Raw genomic sequence first — 17,613 nt, 5'->3', positions numbered from 1 at the left:
TGGTCAGCGGGGAGTGTAGGGGAAGATCAATCAATGGGAGTTTCACATCTCTGTCAAGGCAACCACAATCGATCACAGACAAAATATATTCCGTCAGTGGCTTATTTTGCGCTGTGCTTGTACAAACCCTACAAAAAATCCAAGAGCCAGTAGGGGTTAGATGATTTCAACAAATATCAAAGCATTATTTATTTGATGAAAAGCCATTAATGTCGATTTCGGGTGGCAGCCGGTTATCCGAGTTGACTACTTTGGTCTGGCAAACCCGGGCAGCTGCTCAGTTCATTAATAATTCAGCAGCTTCATACCAGAAATACTATAAGACAACGCTTTGAAAATGATTGGCTTCATACAGCTTTCCAGATAGACGAGTCCACCATACACCGATGCTTAAAGCTGTAAACGCTGAATTGTGTTACTCCAACCAGGAAACCCAGGCTCTTGCGCCTCCATGAAGCATAACATAAACCTTCCGTTGAGCAAAAGCAGGTTATCAGGAAATTCGTGTTTTAACATTGCTTAACCAATGCAAGTACTGTTTTGTTTTAAAATGGGTTAGAGATGAGTTAGGCTAAATTATGCTGCTTTAACCATCTTTATATTTGAAATTCTAAGGAAATTTCGCTACAATACATTTCCAAATAAAGTTGAAAGTGCTCTGTGTGAAACAAAGGTGCGTGGTAATCGATGGGAACACAAAAGTAAATTGATAGCCTGTTGGCGGAGAAGAGTATTTTTCACTCTGTTATTTCAACTCCATGTTAATCTGTTTACACACACATTCTTATATATTCGTGTATATATATATATATATATATATATATATATATATATATATATATATATAGATAGATAGATAGATAGATAGATATAGATATCTATATATATATGTGTGTGTGTACATATATATATATGTACACACACACACACATATATACATATATATATATATATATATATATATATAACTTACACAGTGGTGTGGAAAAAGTATTTTCTCCCTTTCTGATTCCTGAGTTTTTTGCTGATTTATCACACTTAAATGTTTCGGATCATCAAACCAATTTTTATATTTCACAAAGACAATTTAATTTTTTAAGGGGGGGGGGGGGGGTCCAAACCTCTCTGGCCCTGTGTGAAAAAGTAATTGTCCCCTTGTTAAATCATGAGTTAACTGGGATTAACCACAGTTTTTGGAAAGCTGAATTCAATTTCACTGGCCACACCCAGGCCTGATTACCACCAGATTTGTTGAATCAAAAAATCACTTAAATAGAAACTGTCAGACAAAATGAAGTAGGCTACAAGATCTCAAAAAGAAATGCATCATGCCACCATCCAAAGAAATTCAAGAAAGAATGAAAAAAACAACATGATTGGAATCTATCAATCTATCAGTCTGGAAAAGGTTACAAAGCCATTTCCAAGACTTTGGGACTCCAGCAAACCACAGTCAGAGCCATTATCCACAATTGAAAAAAAAACAAGGAACAGTGGTGAACCTTCCCAGGAGTGGTCGGCCAACCAAAATCACTCTGAGAGTGCAACCATGACTGATCCAGTAGGTCCCAAAAGAACCTAGAACGACATCCGAAGACCTGTAGGCCTCACTAGCCTCAGTTAAGGTCAGTGTTCATGACTCAACCATAAGAAAGACACTGGGCAAAAATGGCATGCATGGGAGAGTTCCAAGACCAAAACCACTGCTGACCAAAAAGAGCACAAAGGCTCGTCTCACATTTTCCAAGAAACATCTTGATGATCCTCAAGACTTTTGGAGAAATATTCTGTGGACTGATGAGACAAAAGTTGAACTTTTTGGAAGGTTTGAGTCCGATTACACTGGGCATAAAAATAACATAGCATTTGATAAAGAGAACATCATGCCAACAGACAAACATGGTGGTGGCATTGTGATGGTCTGGGGCTGCTTTGCTGCTTCAGGACCTGGACCACTTGCTGTGATTGATGGAACAATGAATTCTGCTGTCTACCAGAAAATCCTGAAGGTGAACGTCCAGCCATCAGTATGTGACCTCAAGCTCAAGCGCTCTTGGGTTATGCAGCAGGACAACAACCCAAAATACACCTGCAAGTCCACCTCTCAATGGCTCAAGAAAAACTAAATTAAGGTTTTGGAGTGGCCCAGTCAGGGTCCGAACTTAAATCCAACTGAGATGCTGTGGTGTGACCTTAAATGGCAGTTCATGCTGGAAAACCCTCCAATATGTCTGAGTTAAAGCAATTCTGTGAGGAAGAGTGAGTCAAAATTCCTCCACAGTGAAACACTCATCACCCGTTATCGCAAACACTTGATTTCAGTTATTGCTGCCAAGGGTGGCACAACAAGTTATTAGGTTCAGGGAATTACTTTTTCACACAGAGCCAGATAGGTTTGGATTTTTCCCCCTTAAAAAATTAGATAATCATTCAATCATTGCATTTTCTATTTACTTGGGTTGTCTTTGTGAAATACAAAAATTGGTTTGATGATCCGAAACATCTGAGTGTGATAAATCAGCAAAAAAACACAGGAATCAGAAAGGGGGCAAATACTTTTTCACACCACTGTATGTTTAAGAAAAGGATAAACGTACAAATCCTCAAAGAGGCATACAAATCCATTTATTATCCAGAAACATTGGTTACCTTAAACAATGAGAAAATAATTACACTTCATCGTCTTCTATGACGTACTCTTTGTTTTGGGGAAAGAAGGTTTTCACTACTGATATCTAAACCGCCACTGGGATATAAATCCCCACGTTTTAGCCCTCCTCTCTTCTTCCATCTCTCTGCCTCTCTAGTCTTTTTGCTCTTTCTACCCTCTGCCACATCCTTCCTCTTCCTTTGTGGACGAGGTTCAAATTGCTTATGGCCAAGAAAGGGAGACCTAAAGGGGTCTGAAGGGCCAACTTCATCATCAAATTTTCCCCAGGATCTCCCAAGTAGTCCTCCTTCACGTCTTGCTTGGGCCTCTCTCCTCAGCCTCTTCACTTCCCGTCTCTCTCTGCGCCTCTCTGGCCACGTCTTCTTCCTGCCAGCCGGAGTGCATGCATCTTGCTTTGTCCTGAACCTCGCTTGGACAGGTGGATCCTCCTCACCACTCTCCTGTATCAAATCAGTCTGCTGGCCTGAGAGAGGCAGACATCCAGCATTTACCTGCCCTGCAAACACAAAATTAACAGAGAAAAATTACTGGAGTTTGTCTTGAAAGTTAGTTCAAAGAACCAATTACTAAAAATGTATAAATGAGCTTTTTAAATTGTCAACAAGAATTTTAATACAACATGAAAGGGATTACTCTGCTAGAAAAAACAACTGAGAATTAAAAAAAAAAACATTTTTTTTTAAATTCTTTTTCCTTTTTTAAGATTTATTTTTGGGCTTTTAGTGCCTTTAAAAAAAAGGATTTCTTTTTTTAAAGATTTATTTTTGGGCTTTTAGTGCATCTAAAAAATGGGATTTCCAGAAAGTGTCCAGTTCTTTGTTAGGGTTTTACACCCTGCAACTTTTGTTTGATTTACTCTTACTGTCCTCATCAACAGTGCTCAGGGATTCATGAGTGTAAGGGTTTTGTTGACATTCTGTTACACGAGGTTCATAAGAGGACACAAAATTAGATACTCAATAAATTACAAATAAAATACAACTTTAGATCCAAGTGGCAAAACTGTCAACTGTTCTAAATATTACATACAATAACTAAATACTTTATTTAATATAAAACTAAATACTAACCTAAACTAGTGCTAAATGTGTTTTTAAACAAGGAGAGAAAATCTTGGATGTTTTGTGTAAAAAATAGCAAAAACAGCAGCATAGATGACTGTATAAAAACGGATACATACAAAGTGAAACATTTCAAGACTTAATTTTTCCTGCATCTTTATTCTCTCTCTCTCTGGTTCAGTACAAACAACTGCAACTATGAGGAAGACTGCTGACTTGACAAATGCCCAGAAGACAATCACTGAAACCATTCACAAGGAGGGTAAGCCACAGAAGGTCATTGCTTAAAGAGCAGGCTGTCCTCAGAGGCTGTAGAAGTTTATTAATGGAAAGTTGACTGGAAGGGAAACGTGTGGTAAGAAAAGGCGCACAAGGAACAGGGATGAGTTCAGCCTCAGAGGATCAGCAAACAAAGCAGATTCAAGAACTTAGGGGAGCTTCACAAAGAGTGGACTGAGGCTGGAGTCAGCAGATAAAGAGCCACCACACACAGATGGGATCAGGAAAGGGGCTTCAAGTGTCTTTTTCCAATTGTGGAGCCAATCCTGAACCACAGACAGAGTTATTAGCATCTCAACTGGCCTAAGGAGAGAAAAGAACTGAATGGTTGCTCAGTGGTATGCAGTCCTGTTTTCAGATAAAAAAAACAAATTTTGAATTTCATTTGGGAATCAAGGTCCCAGTCTAGAGGACGACCAGAAAGGCTCATAATCCAATGTGCTTGAAGTCCAGTGTTTTCAGTTTCCACAGTCAGTGATGGTTTGAGGTGTCATGTCACCTGCTACTGTTGGTCCACTGAGCTGTATGAAGTCCAGAGTCAAATCTGTCAGATTTACCATGAGATTGTAGAGCCCTTCATCTGCCGAGAACCTTTATGGAGATACTGATATCCTTTTCCATCAGGGCTTGGCACCTGCCCACAGTGAAGCCAAAACTACCAGAAACTGGTTTACTGACCGTGGTATGACTGTGCTTGATTGGCCAGCAAAATGACCTGACCTGATCCCCATGGAGAATCTCTGAGGAAAACTCAAGAAGAAGATGATACACCAGACTCAACAATACAGACATGCTAAAGGCTGCAATCAGAGCAGCCTGGGCTTTATAACACCTCAGCAGTGCCACTCACTGATTGGCTCAATGCCACATCACATAGATGCATTAATATGTGCTAAAGGAGCCCAAACCAATGACCGAGTGCATAAATGAGCATAACAATCCAGATGACCAACATTTCTGTATTATACAGCCTTCTTTGGACTGATGTTTTGTGATATTCAAATACTGAGGTACTGTTGTTTTTGTTTGTTTGTTTGTTTGTTTTGTTTTTGTTTTTGTTTTTTGTTTTTTTTTTGTGAGCTATAAGCCGTAATAGGCAGCATTTAAACAAAAAAAAAAAGAGAAATACTTCACTTTGTAATGATGAATCTAGAATAAATGGAAGTTTAACTTCTTGAATTCAATCTCTGGGGAAAAAAATGAATGTTTTCATTCTAATTTTTTTTAGTATATCATATAAATATATTATATTTAAATATATCAAAACTGACAGAAGCTTAGCATCATCAGCCCTTGGGGCAGAAAAAAAGAAGAGAGAGAGATAAAAAGGTAGAGAATGAATAAATAAAAATAATAATAATATAAAATAATTATAATAATGTTAAAAAATAGTTAAAATATGAGGACAGAGTGGGATCTTATTCAGGAATAACTGGGATTTGTTTTTAAATTTTTATTTTAGAGTTCAAACTTTGTTTGGTGAACATTTTTCCATTGGATCATCCCATGCCTGGTACATAGTATAAATGTGCCAAAATGTTCACTTTATAAGACTAGAAAAGCACTCGGAGAGCGCAGACCTCCGCCATTAGCCCTATCTCCCAGCAGTGAAGAACCTTTCAAAAAATTCCTAGATCCATCCCCATGTGCCCCCCCACCACGGCATTCGCTGATTACTCCCTCCCCAGTGGGGTGGGAACACAGTGAGGCAAAGCATTGGCTTTGCTACATGTGCCAACAGATGCACCCATGGTCTCACCGGACGACTGGAAGTCATGGCAGAGGGTGAATATTCCTCTATGCCTCCCAGCATTGTGAGTATTCTCGCTATAATCCGCTGTCTTTCTCTCTGTTATGCTCCGACTTGTCTCCTCGACCGGGCGTGCGTCTTTCAAACTCTATAAACTCCAAAACTTTGAACAGAAACACACCCAAAATCTGCTGCACCAAAAACTGCTGCTGGGATTGAAGTTGCTCATGTCCGCCATCTCCTGGTGTAAAGTGGTAACAGCACAGACCTCCACCATTTTCACTATCTCCCAATAGTACAGAATCCTTTAAAAAATTCCTGGATCAAGATAGTGATTCGGATCAGTCCCAAAATCTAATTAGTTCTTCCTTATGCCATTTCTGACATTTCCTGAAAATTTCATCAAAATTGGTCTACAACTTTTTGAGTTATGTTGCTAACAAACGAACAAACAAACCCACCCGATCACATAACCTCCTTGGCGGAGGTAATAAAGCATGAAGTTTGAGTTGTTTCAGCAGAATCAACAGAACCCCCCTAGATGTTTTTTTTTCCTTGTTATTTATATGCCTTAAAAATTTTAAATGTTTTCTAATGGCTGAAATTTAAAGACTGAATTACAACTAGTTACAATTTCACACTTATTCATATTTTATATCAAGTCCTTTGTCAGGGTTGTAAGGAAACTTTTGTGTACACCTGTTGTAATTCAAATAGTTAATTTCAACTGTTCAGTAGAAGCTGAATAAAAATAGAGTCACATTTTCATTTTGTGCATTACAGTACTTGCTGTCTATCAGTAGCGTGCTGCAGTGTTTGTAGCTCTATAAATGGCTGATAAAGCTTGGTTAGACTCTTACTTTTAAAAATATGTTTAACATATAACTTACACGTCATTTAAAGAAGTTAAAGAGTTTTTCACCACTAAATGTCAATACTTGAACAAGAATTAATCCATCATTCATTGTAGAATCAAAGGTGGTGTGCTTGTTTTATAACCTTGCATGCCAGATGGATGTGTTTCACACATCCACCTGGAAAACTTTCCATACACAGCATTTTGGAAAGAGCAGAGCCTTTGAAAAAAAAAAAAAAAAAACAGCTCGGAGGGGGATTGGATGAATGTTCTGTCTGTCACATCTTGACGGGCTGATCAGAGCAACAAAACACGTGACATAGCCTACCGAGGAGTAAACTCCATAAAGAGCTGCATAACGCGAACCATGGCGACAGTATACATGTCAGTACACGACTTTTGTCGTTTTCGTAAAGAAACAACTCATTGCTGTTCTTTGTTCTTCTTTTAACGGAGAAATGTCATCAAGCTCTGATGAAACTGACGCTTTAGCAGCATCCACGCTAATCTCTTATGCCATATTTCCATCGCCTCTTGTCGCTGCTTGCCTAAGTCAAGACTCTGCCGCGCCCAAAAGTACTGCCCCTCAACGCTGATAGGCTCAAAGTTGAGGGCTTCAGTCAGATGAGACCAAAACTCTGAAATTACTTATTTGGAAAATAGAGTAAATAACAGCAGGAGAACAGTAACGCTGCAAATCAGATGGCAAATCCATCTTACAAAGCTCCCATCTGAACAGACTGGGCCCTGTCAGAAAGTGACAGGACCAATCAGGAGTAAGAGGCAGTACTTCCGAACGCGGCAGAGTCATGATGTAAGCAAGCAGTGACAAGAGGCCAGTGTAATTATGGTGGAAGAGCTTAGCGTGTATCCTTCCATAGTGACAGTTTTATCAGAACTTGACAACATTTCTTCGTCAAAAGAAGAACAAAGAACAGCATTGAGTTCTTTCCTTTGTGGAAACAAAGTTTTTGCTCTTCTCCAGACTGGAGGAGAGTCAAATCGTCACACGTTTTGTTGCTCTGATTGGCCTGTTAAGATGTGACAGATGGAACATTCATCCAACCACCCTCCTAGTTTTTTTTTAAAAGGCTCTGCCGTTTCCCAAACAAAGTCTATGGGAGGTTTTCCAGATGGATACGTGAAACAAACCAATCTGACGTGTCAGGTTAGGTGAAAAGAACATTTTATAAAAATGTTAAAATGATTGTATGAACAATAACACTAAATTTACTATAAAATCCCATTTCTTACCTTTGGGTTTTTCATGCATCGTTGTGCAACGTTTGAGGATGTCGTCAATGGTGTCATAGTGGCAAACATAAGGCAGTGATGGAAATGTCCTGCTGACCATTCTCCTTTTAGTGCACTCCTGATAGAAGGTAGAGTTGTCAAACACAGGAAGAGTATACTGAGCAGAGGCACTCAGAGGGGTGGAAAAGGCATAAGGAAAAATGAGACAGTGTAACAAAAAAGAACAAACAGAGGGATGCAGCAATGGGCAGATGCAGATTGATCCAAGACAGTAGAAATGAAAATGGGATGTCTGTTATTCATGACTTACATAGCCATAATGTCCTCTCTTTGAGCAGTTATAACAAAAAGTCAGGCACTCCTTCTGTTTGACGGTGTGGACTGTCGATGGCCGAAGTGGAACCTCTAGTCGGACCTGGTCAAACAGGGTTTTTTTTTTTGCATAATTACAGGGGGTAAGTTGAGTCCTTTAAAGCTTTATAATACACACATGAATTCCATCTTTAATTTTCACTTTTCTCTTAAAAACATGCACAAAATGACCTTCTTTTCCTCTCTGTATATTTTTCCCTTACTTTGCCCAAATAAAATCAAAATTTGTTTAAATAGCTTAGCTAGAACCAACATTTACTGTGTATAAATAAGTACTTGTATTTTGCTTATTGAAGCAGGAAGGACAAAAATATGCAAGAAAATCCAGAATTTAACTCACAGTCAAGTGGTACTGTCTCCAGGTATCAGGGCAGGACTGAGGAAAGCCCAGGGGGCAAGAGGAAAAAGTTACTCTTTTGAGCAGGCCAGTAGATTTTTAAAAAACTTTTCACTCATTTACAAAACAACTGTTCATAAGTAAACCACATGTTATACATCACTAGAAGGCTGTTATTCTCGAGATTCTTACCATGTTAACCAGTCCAGGACAAAACTAACACAGCAGCCAAAATCAAGAGCATTTGTCAGGCTGCAAACAAACAACCAACCAATAATAAAAGCGACACAGCTCACTGTTAGAAGCTCCCTGTCCTGATCGTAATATTCCATCAAAAACTCTTCTGCTGCAGCAGAAAGAGTCTCCACAGTCGAAATCCAGTCAAATTTTTAGTCCAAAAACAGGATAAGAAAGATCCATGGACTGGTTTTGTATAATTCCAACTTTGCTGTTGTTGTTATCAGTAGTCCACTGTAAAACTGGAAAAATGTCTATCTAATATCTCCCAGCTGCAGTCATCTACAGGTCTCTGTTTCACTATACAACTTCAGATGGGAAAAATATTTAGTGTTTTGGTTTATAACTCAAAACCAGTAGCAGCTATTGTGAGTATGGTCATTTGTAAAGGACTTTCAGACCGTAAACTTTCTAAAGACACCTTGTTTGTGCCTGTACTCCTGCATTAAGCAGACGCTACAGTTGTGAAGTGGGTTTACTATATAAAAACTACAATTCACAGTTGATGGACTACAAAATGTGTATTAATCAGCCCTTGCATTCTTTGTGTTACTGAGTGCTGCAGATGAAATATGGAAACCTCTGTGATAAAAATGAGCTCATTAACCATCTATAAAAGTTAGGAACGTCTCCTAAGGACAAGGCAGATTTGGCTGCTGTGATGGTCTGAACAGAAAGCCCCTGGAAGGTTTTCAATCTCTTCATTTGAACCTTTACAATAAGTTAGCTACAATTTAATAAATAAGTTTGAATATCCTATTTTTACTGTTTTTGTGTAATCAAATTGTCTTGTTTTATCTCTCTACCATTCTTTCTACCCTTTTCCCTTGTTTCTACGCTGTTATTAATGTCTGCATTGGTTCTGTGTGTCTTTCAGCTGTTATGACATCTGAAGGATGGTTGAGAGTTTGCATCACTTTAAATGAAGTTGACGCAATGAATTGTGGGTCATCTATTCTTCTCCTCTTTCGTAAAGGATGCTGGAGTGTATCCTTTGCCAAAGGAGATAATAAAGGAAGCAATAAGCTCCTTTCTTTATCTTTTAGGGAATTTGAACAGCTTTTACCATGGTTGACACTCAAATACTCGCAGGTCATTGAACTCAGTTAGGAACCTTCCTAAGTAAAAAGGACTATTCAAACAGAGACAAAAATTGTGCAACAACAGTCAGGATGACAAAGTGCTTGACCACAATTTGCTAATATACAACTGACAAATGCTTACTTAAACACAGTGACACTTTCTTTAGCACTAACACGCACAAGGGACACATAGGGCTTAAAGGGACAGTTTGGTATTTTTAAGTGGGAATGTCTTAGTTATCTGTCAATATTAAGTGTATTTTCTGCAGGAGATGTTGGTCAGTGTGGCTCCTTCAAGAAGAGACAGGCCGGAGTGTGTGCATGGAAGTCAGGCTATACAGCTATGCAGATGGAGCCAATTGCAATACGTAATTTTGATTATTTTAAGAGGGAAAAGGCTAATAAAAAGTGTCAGTGTAAAACAAGCTGCTGCACCTTTGCACTACTTTGGCAGACCGCATTTCTGTTCTTCAGCCAGTTTGTGAAAGTCATCATATAACTACCACTTTAGTAATAGCTTACATCAGTGAGGTGCCCTGTCATCCTGCAGCGCCGGCAGTGTTGGTTGAACACTGGGGGTCTTTCACAGGGCCTGGAGCTATGTGAGGGCAACCCACAGCTGGGGCAGGGGCGGCCAGGACAGTCCCTCTGGATATGGCCCTGCATGCCACAGAGGACACAGGTGGGCCACTTCTGAAGACAGAGACAAAAGAGTGTTAATGTTTTTTTTTAGTCAGTCTCCTAAAGTACCATGAAACTGCACTGACAAGCCTGTTGAAAAATAAATTAATGGCTGAGAAGGCTACTCAGCAGAAACATACACGAAAGGTGTCACTTAAGACAAAATAAAACATTCATGAATTTTAATTTACAATTAACATTTTCTGATGACATGACAGCAGCATTTCAGAGTTTACGCAACTCAAAATATGAGGCAATTTTTCTAGACCAGCAAAGTCCTGACATATCACAATACACAGGTCACAACACTATTTGTATCAAAATACTTTGCAATAATTGACATAAATTACTAAAAACAAATGTGGAGCTGAGAAGAAAGTTGTCTGTTATTGAGTTAAAAATTTCATTCAGAGTTTCCATTCCAGTTTATTAGACCAAGGTTTTCAACAGGTGAAGAATAAGGGGCATTCATCTGGCATGACACAAGCCACAACTGAACGAGCAGGCCTCTTCATGAGCCCAGCTCTTCATGAGTTGTTGTAATTAAGCAAGACATTGTAGGCATTTGGTCACTGTTTTATTTAAATTAGGGGACCAACAACTGTATCTCCGTGTAACTTTGGCAACAACAAAAGACATTTTATAAAGTCAAATAAAGGTGTTCCTTTACCTTTTGATAGTAGCAGTTTTCAGCAAGATGTCCCATCCTATTGCAGATGTTGCAGGTCTGAGAGTTACCAGGCACCCAATACCGGATGGGCTGAGACTTTTCAACACCACACTAAACAGCAATGACAGATATTAACAAACAGACTGTGTACAGACTCTAATACTAGGCCACAACAAAATTTTACTAATTCTATATTCAAAAGGGGCATATTACGAAGAACTCCCTCTTTAATTGCAAAAAAAAAAAAGTGAATATCCAAACATGTGAGTAAACAGTCCTTTGTCTGTGGTTTACCTATATCTGAAAATATGAAATCTGACAGTCCACTCGGTATGGTTTCTCCTTGAGGGTGCCATAGTAGGCATCGCTGTTACAACATCTGCCCTTCACCTGGTATCTCTGCCCATGGCCATGGGTAATGGCTTACCCTCAGGAGGGGGCAGGGTTAGAGGGAACTCATTCACATTTAAAGACATAAACATCAAAACAGACCTTTCTGAGAGAGACTGTAAAGAGCTGGTTTATACAAGGTCAAAGACCTCCGCCTCTGCTTGATCAATATTATATTTTGACCAAAGCATGTTTCATTCAGACCACAAGGGACCGTGTTAAAGGATGGAAAAGACGTATAATATGTCATGATCAATAAGGATAAATTCAAAATTTTCACTTAGAATTAGATTGCTCATTTATTCTAAATGTTCAATAAACCTTTATGATACATCTATTCATCAACGAGCTGTTGATTATGTTTTGTTTGGTGTCGTTAACTGTGTATTTATAATGTAACATCTATGCAAGCAAAACTTTGAATTTATTATCACAATACTTACCACAGAATTGTCAAAAATGTATTTTCATCTACTACACAACTTCTAATGTGTACCTTGACATTAGATAATAGGAGGCACAAATATCCAGCAAAACATTCTGCTGCAATATTAAACTGATACACATTGGATATTACCTTGTCTTTTTCTGATACAGTCCAGGTATCCACATCTGACCTCACATTCTGATCTAAAAAAAAAAAAAAAAAAAAAAAAAAAGAGAAAATACATTATACCAGAAAAAGATAAAATTTTACCAGAACATACACAATATGTAAGTCAATAAATTCTATGATTGTGTGTTTTTGAGAATACTTCTTAAAAATAATAGAACAATGCCATTAGAATGCTGTTACAATAAGGTATAAAACATCACTTCTTTAAAGACAAATGGTGACCCAAATAACTTACATTTTTTAGTCTTAATCACATTTTTTAGAAAAAAATGTAACAGTTTGGATTTAAGATAAACAAAAGATGTAAGAGTACAAATAGATGAAGACATACCCTTCAAAATAAAAGCACATCATAGACTTTTTGCCACAATTTTTTCCAAGCATACATCTGTGACCCACTGAAAATGTTTTTGTGCCACACTTTTGGGTCCTGACCCACCAGTTGAGATCCAAGGATAAAACGCTTGCATCAGGAGTTCTTCCTAAAGCAAGAAAATTTTGTAAAACTAAGATATTCTGACTCATGCTGTTGCTCTCTCTCTCTCTCTCTCTCTCTCTTTGTCTGATGAAAAAAAACACCTGACCTTCCCAGAATAAAGCAGGACAAGGTGAGGTAAGAGGAAAAACTTTAGAAGCTCTGCTTCAGTAGAGCAGAATGAAATGGAGTGGTTGTTGCAAAAAGGCTCCCTGCTGTGAATATGAGTACCTTCATTAATGTGAAACAGAACATTTCAGGGAAAAAGAGAGGACTGAGCAAACTGTTTCTGTTTATGTTTAAAAATAAATTGCTGATAGAATCAAACAAGAATGTTGGGGCTATTTTTCAGTGTAGGTTTATAACAGCAAATATATTTAAGCTCTGTCTGAACCAGTGTTATTTTACTGTCAGACTTGCTGGGGGAAACCATACAGATGGAAAAACCAATGAAGCTGTTACTCTGCTCTGCAAACAATCATACATCTCGGCTGATGGAGGTTTATGTTCTTCATAAAATATAATCATTGTCCTACTTCAGCTGAAAATTAACTCTAAATTCTGTGTGTTGTCATAAAAATGTAGGTTACCAAACACCCCCCCTTATTGAAAATCTCCATATTTAACCATTTCAACCTTATTCTACGTATATAAACTAAAAACTAGCTTCCTACTAAACAACTTTCATTTACATGCAGCTCATCTTATAACTACAAATTAACACATACAAACACTACACTATGGTTGTTGCTTCACCTGAATTTAAACTTTAAACTACAGTTTTAGGGAAAACCAAATACTAATACTGGTTCTGATATGCTTCTCTTTACACTTGAGACACTCAGCGACATCGTGCATCCCTAAATACTGAAGATCTTTTTTCAAGCTTGGGCATTTTTTGACACAACCAATTATTAAAATTATGAAGACTGCATCTTTTTGTATATATGTGACACTGAAAAGTATTGAAGTACCAGACAACCTCATAAACAACATGAAACAGAACAGTAGACTTAGGGCTAATCCCATTCCTAACCCTTATCTTTGCCCCTTCCCCTTGGTTTTGTGCATTCACATCAGGTGGCCATGGGCTACATAGTCCTTGAAAATAAGGTTTTTCAGGACCACACTTGAATCCAAGGGTTATGATGAATTTTCCACCATTCACCACATTCACTTGTGAAATGGCACAAAGGACTAAGAATGAAGCACATAAATGTCAGTATTTTCTGCATTTATTATTGATTACAGTATATATGACAAGTGTGTTTTCTCATAATCCTATTATCAGCAAAGAACTGCCTGCTGTTTTATCCAGAGCAGTAATCTTTGGTAAATGCTTTTTTTGGAGGCTGCTGTTGTAATTTTAGTTGTGGAGTTTGTATCTAAATATGGAATAATATACTGTATAACTGCCATATTTTGCATTGTAGTGTAAACTGTCAAACTCAGAGCACACTGATCATGTCCTCTGGTTTACACTACAACATTAGAAAAATATGTATTGTCTTTTATTTTTTTGAAATTACATAATACATCATCAATATTTACTGGACTATACAACAATCAAAATAATTCAGCATCAAATATAAAACAAACAATCTGAAACTTCACAACAGTTCTTTTCTTTAAATTTTGAACATCTATCTTTTTTTTTACAGTTCCTTTTTTTCTCTCTCTCAGTGATCAGACTTTTGCTCTCGCTCCTTAGTTTTGAAGTTGCACTGCCTGCTCTTTGTATTTTGTTCGTGCTGGACCAGTTGTTTTGTTGTTGTACATGCGTGCAATGTTTTTTTTTTCACCACTTCCAACTTTTTTCATCTATTCATAGGAAACCTCAACCTTTATCAGCCAAACCAATAGCTTACTGGTAGATCAAACATCTGTTACCAAGGTGACCAAGGCGCGTTTCCCAGTGGGTTCATATTTTTTCTATTTCATAAATAATATTTTCATTGTTCTATCTTTATTTTCAGGAATGGTGCAAAACTGCAAGCAAGTGGCATCCTATTTCTTAGGAGGATGTTTTCACCCCTTCCCCCTACCACTCTGTTTCGAGGGGCAAGGGGAAGGGGTAGACAAAAAGGGAAGGGCTAAGGGGGCGGGCTCAGGGGTAGAATTGGAATTAACCCTTAAACCATGCTAACCAACTAGGGTTGTCAAAATTTTTCATACTTTGGTATGTTCCAATACTACACACTTCTATGCAAAACATTTTTTTATTTTACTGTAAAATACCTATAGTCTTGTTTATTAAAAGACAAGAGATACTCGTCCAATACTGGATGCCTATATCACTATTTGTTTCCATAATATTGAAACAGGATCCGTTTTGTCTGGTTTATTGCCAGTTAAAAACAAAAAAAACCATCTCATACACAGCAGGGCTTCAATGTCCAGAGTAGTGACATTTCAAACACTGAGCTTCATCCATTTCTAGGGATGCATAATATTACCAGCATGGTATTAGTATCAGCAGATATTAGGTAAAAAAGGTAAATTAACTGTATGGACAGATATAAACATTTCTGTTGATATTTACTACTGACTATCAGCATAATGGATAAAAGCAAAAATTCAATATCCCTAACAGATATCCTTAAAGGGGATATATTATGCAAAAAAACACGTTTTCAGGCTTTTCTAACACAAATATGTGTCTCTGGCCTGTCCAGAATCCCCAGAAAAGTACCAGAAAATCCATTCCCTCTCCCCTCTCTCTTTCTCCACCTTTCAGACAATGTGTGCTGAAACAAGTAGGCTAGTTCTAAGATTTTACACCTAGTGACCTCACATGGGGCGTCAGCCCTAGTCCCCATGATTGGATGGCCCTCCTCCACTTGGAGGAAAGTTCCGCCATCCTCTACTGATCCTCTCAGCTTCCAGCTGAGATGCTGGATAGCTCAGTGGGTTACCCTGCTGACTTTGGTCTGGGACATTGATGGTTCAGATCCCAGTCAGGTCCTAAACTTTGGATAAAAGTGTCTGTAACATCAGGAGTGCTGCATCCATTTCCTGAGAGGGGTGTGGTCAGCGGTGGAGTCAGAGAGCTAATTTCCATTTAAAGCCACAGAAACGGCTCCTTCTGAGAAGGGCTGAAACAGAGGGGTTTTTAGACATGCAAAAATCCAATACTGGAGTGTTTTTTCAGCAATAAACTTCACAGGCATGTTTTTGGGACCTCTGAGACCAATATAAACTTGTCTTAAAAGGGTAAATTATGTCCACAATTTGAAGTTGTAGGATGAACAAATTAACAGACTTCAGACCTGAAACTGAAAACAGCCTCAGACAGTCTTAAAACAGACATTAAAGTGTAATGAGGTTCAAGGTTCTTTATTTGTACCTAAAAGGGTAAATTTGTTGTGCAGAAACTTCAGCATCTCAGAGACAACAACAACAAATAAACGATGGGTGAATAGCGAATAGGACCTCAGCTGAAGTAGGCCTTTTGGTCCAGCCTAACACTCCACTAACTCATTTGTTAGTACAGCCCATATTTACAGCTGATAAAGGGAGATATTTTACAGCCAAAGTATTGGTTGTAATTATTGGCAGAAATTTTCATATCTGCGAATACCGATATTTTCATGCATCCCTATTTAAAAGTCTAGTATCATTACAACCCAAAAACACACACACACAGTTATCAAATTCTATATGATGCTTATATCCATTGGCCCCCACTAAGAACAGAATACAAACAGTCAGTAGCAACTAATTTTTGTATGTTTGATTTATGAATATTTTTTGTCCTTTTTCAAATAAGACAAAAATTGATTAATTAGCACATAAAGTAGGACATTCTTTGACATTTAAATTTTCTTTACTCGCGGATTACTTTTTCCTTTTGATATTTAAAAAAATCAGAATCCCAAAACGAAAAAAAAAAAAAAAAGAAACCTAAAACAACTCTTTACCTGGTATTTCGGCACAGTTAAATCAGAGCCATTGGCCCAACGTTCACCCACACTGGGATTAAAATGTAGTCTTACCTTCATCTTCAGAGTCATCCTCAGAGTTGTTCGGGTAGCTCAGGTGAAGCTGAATGCTTGAGTCTCCCACCTCCTCCTTACGCCCAAGGATCATCCACTCCTCGATGGAGTGGTTGCTGTCCTCGTCCACCTCCTCCTGAGGGTCCAAACTGGAAACGGGGCTCTGGTTTCTGTCCTGCAGAGTCTGTCTGGAGCTGTTGTTGAACGCCAGCAGGAGCGGAGGAGAACTCTCTCTGCTGCTTGGCGACGGATGTCTACATGTTTTTTTACGTTTCTGGGGACTTAACTCGATGTCATCTTCTCCCGCTGAGGTATCAACGTCCGCGATGAAGAAGAGCTCCTCGTTGCTACTACCAGTTAGTTTGTCCATAGTACAAGTACCGCCCACCGTCGGCTCACTGAACTTCTATACACAGCGACTAGAGGATCCCTCAAGACAACTTTTCCTAAACAAGCGCTTACGAGCATAATTTAATTCGCCTGTTTATGTGATCATGGTCAAGCACTTTCCCACAGATAGAGTAAGCCAAAATTTGGGATAAATACATCGACACGTGGGTGACTAACGCGGTAGCCGGTGCTATGCAAAAATTAGCCCTTTAGCTAACAGTCACAAAGCCAATGGCTACCCCTCCTCTAATACTTAAAAACTTCAAAACTAAGTCTCTGGTGGTAATTAATCATATGCTTGCAGCATTTACATGTTCGTACCTCTATGTTGGTTTCTTACCGCAGAACAAATGTACGTTTCCCTCGAAATATCACCTTCCACGTATGTTTACATGTTTGAAGCACTTTCCCAGCATTTCCGGGATTTAAATGTTGGACAACCAAAACCTAACCCGAGGCGACCCCAGAAAGAACACGGAGTTTGGTTGTGAATAAGT

General features: G+C 38.4%; 1 protein-coding gene across 1 annotated transcript; it reads right to left on the bottom strand.

Annotated features, from left to right (window-relative positions):
* Window positions 1-2,603: 2,603 nt before the first annotated feature.
* On the bottom strand, window positions 2,604-17,540 carry LOC121516017 (zinc finger CCHC domain-containing protein 7-like). Its single transcript, XM_041797049.1, has 8 exons — window positions 16,727-17,540; window positions 12,218-12,270; window positions 11,251-11,361; window positions 10,422-10,592; window positions 8,584-8,619; window positions 8,182-8,286; window positions 7,872-7,989; window positions 2,604-3,167 (listed from the first exon to the last, which is right to left on the bottom strand). The coding sequence occupies exons 1-8, from the start codon at window positions 17,094-17,096 to the stop codon at window positions 2,677-2,679; spliced, it is 1,455 nt and encodes a 484-aa protein (XP_041652983.1). The 5' UTR covers window positions 17,097-17,540; the 3' UTR covers window positions 2,604-2,676.
* Window positions 17,541-17,613: the final 73 nt, after the last annotated feature.

This window comes from Cheilinus undulatus, linkage group 10 (genome assembly GCF_018320785.1).
Source record: "Cheilinus undulatus linkage group 10, ASM1832078v1, whole genome shotgun sequence".
Classification (NCBI taxonomy): Eukaryota; Metazoa; Chordata; class Actinopteri; order Labriformes; family Labridae; genus Cheilinus; species Cheilinus undulatus.
The sequence above is the reverse complement of the archived record's forward strand: the minus strand, read 5'-3'. Positions and strand labels throughout refer to the sequence as shown.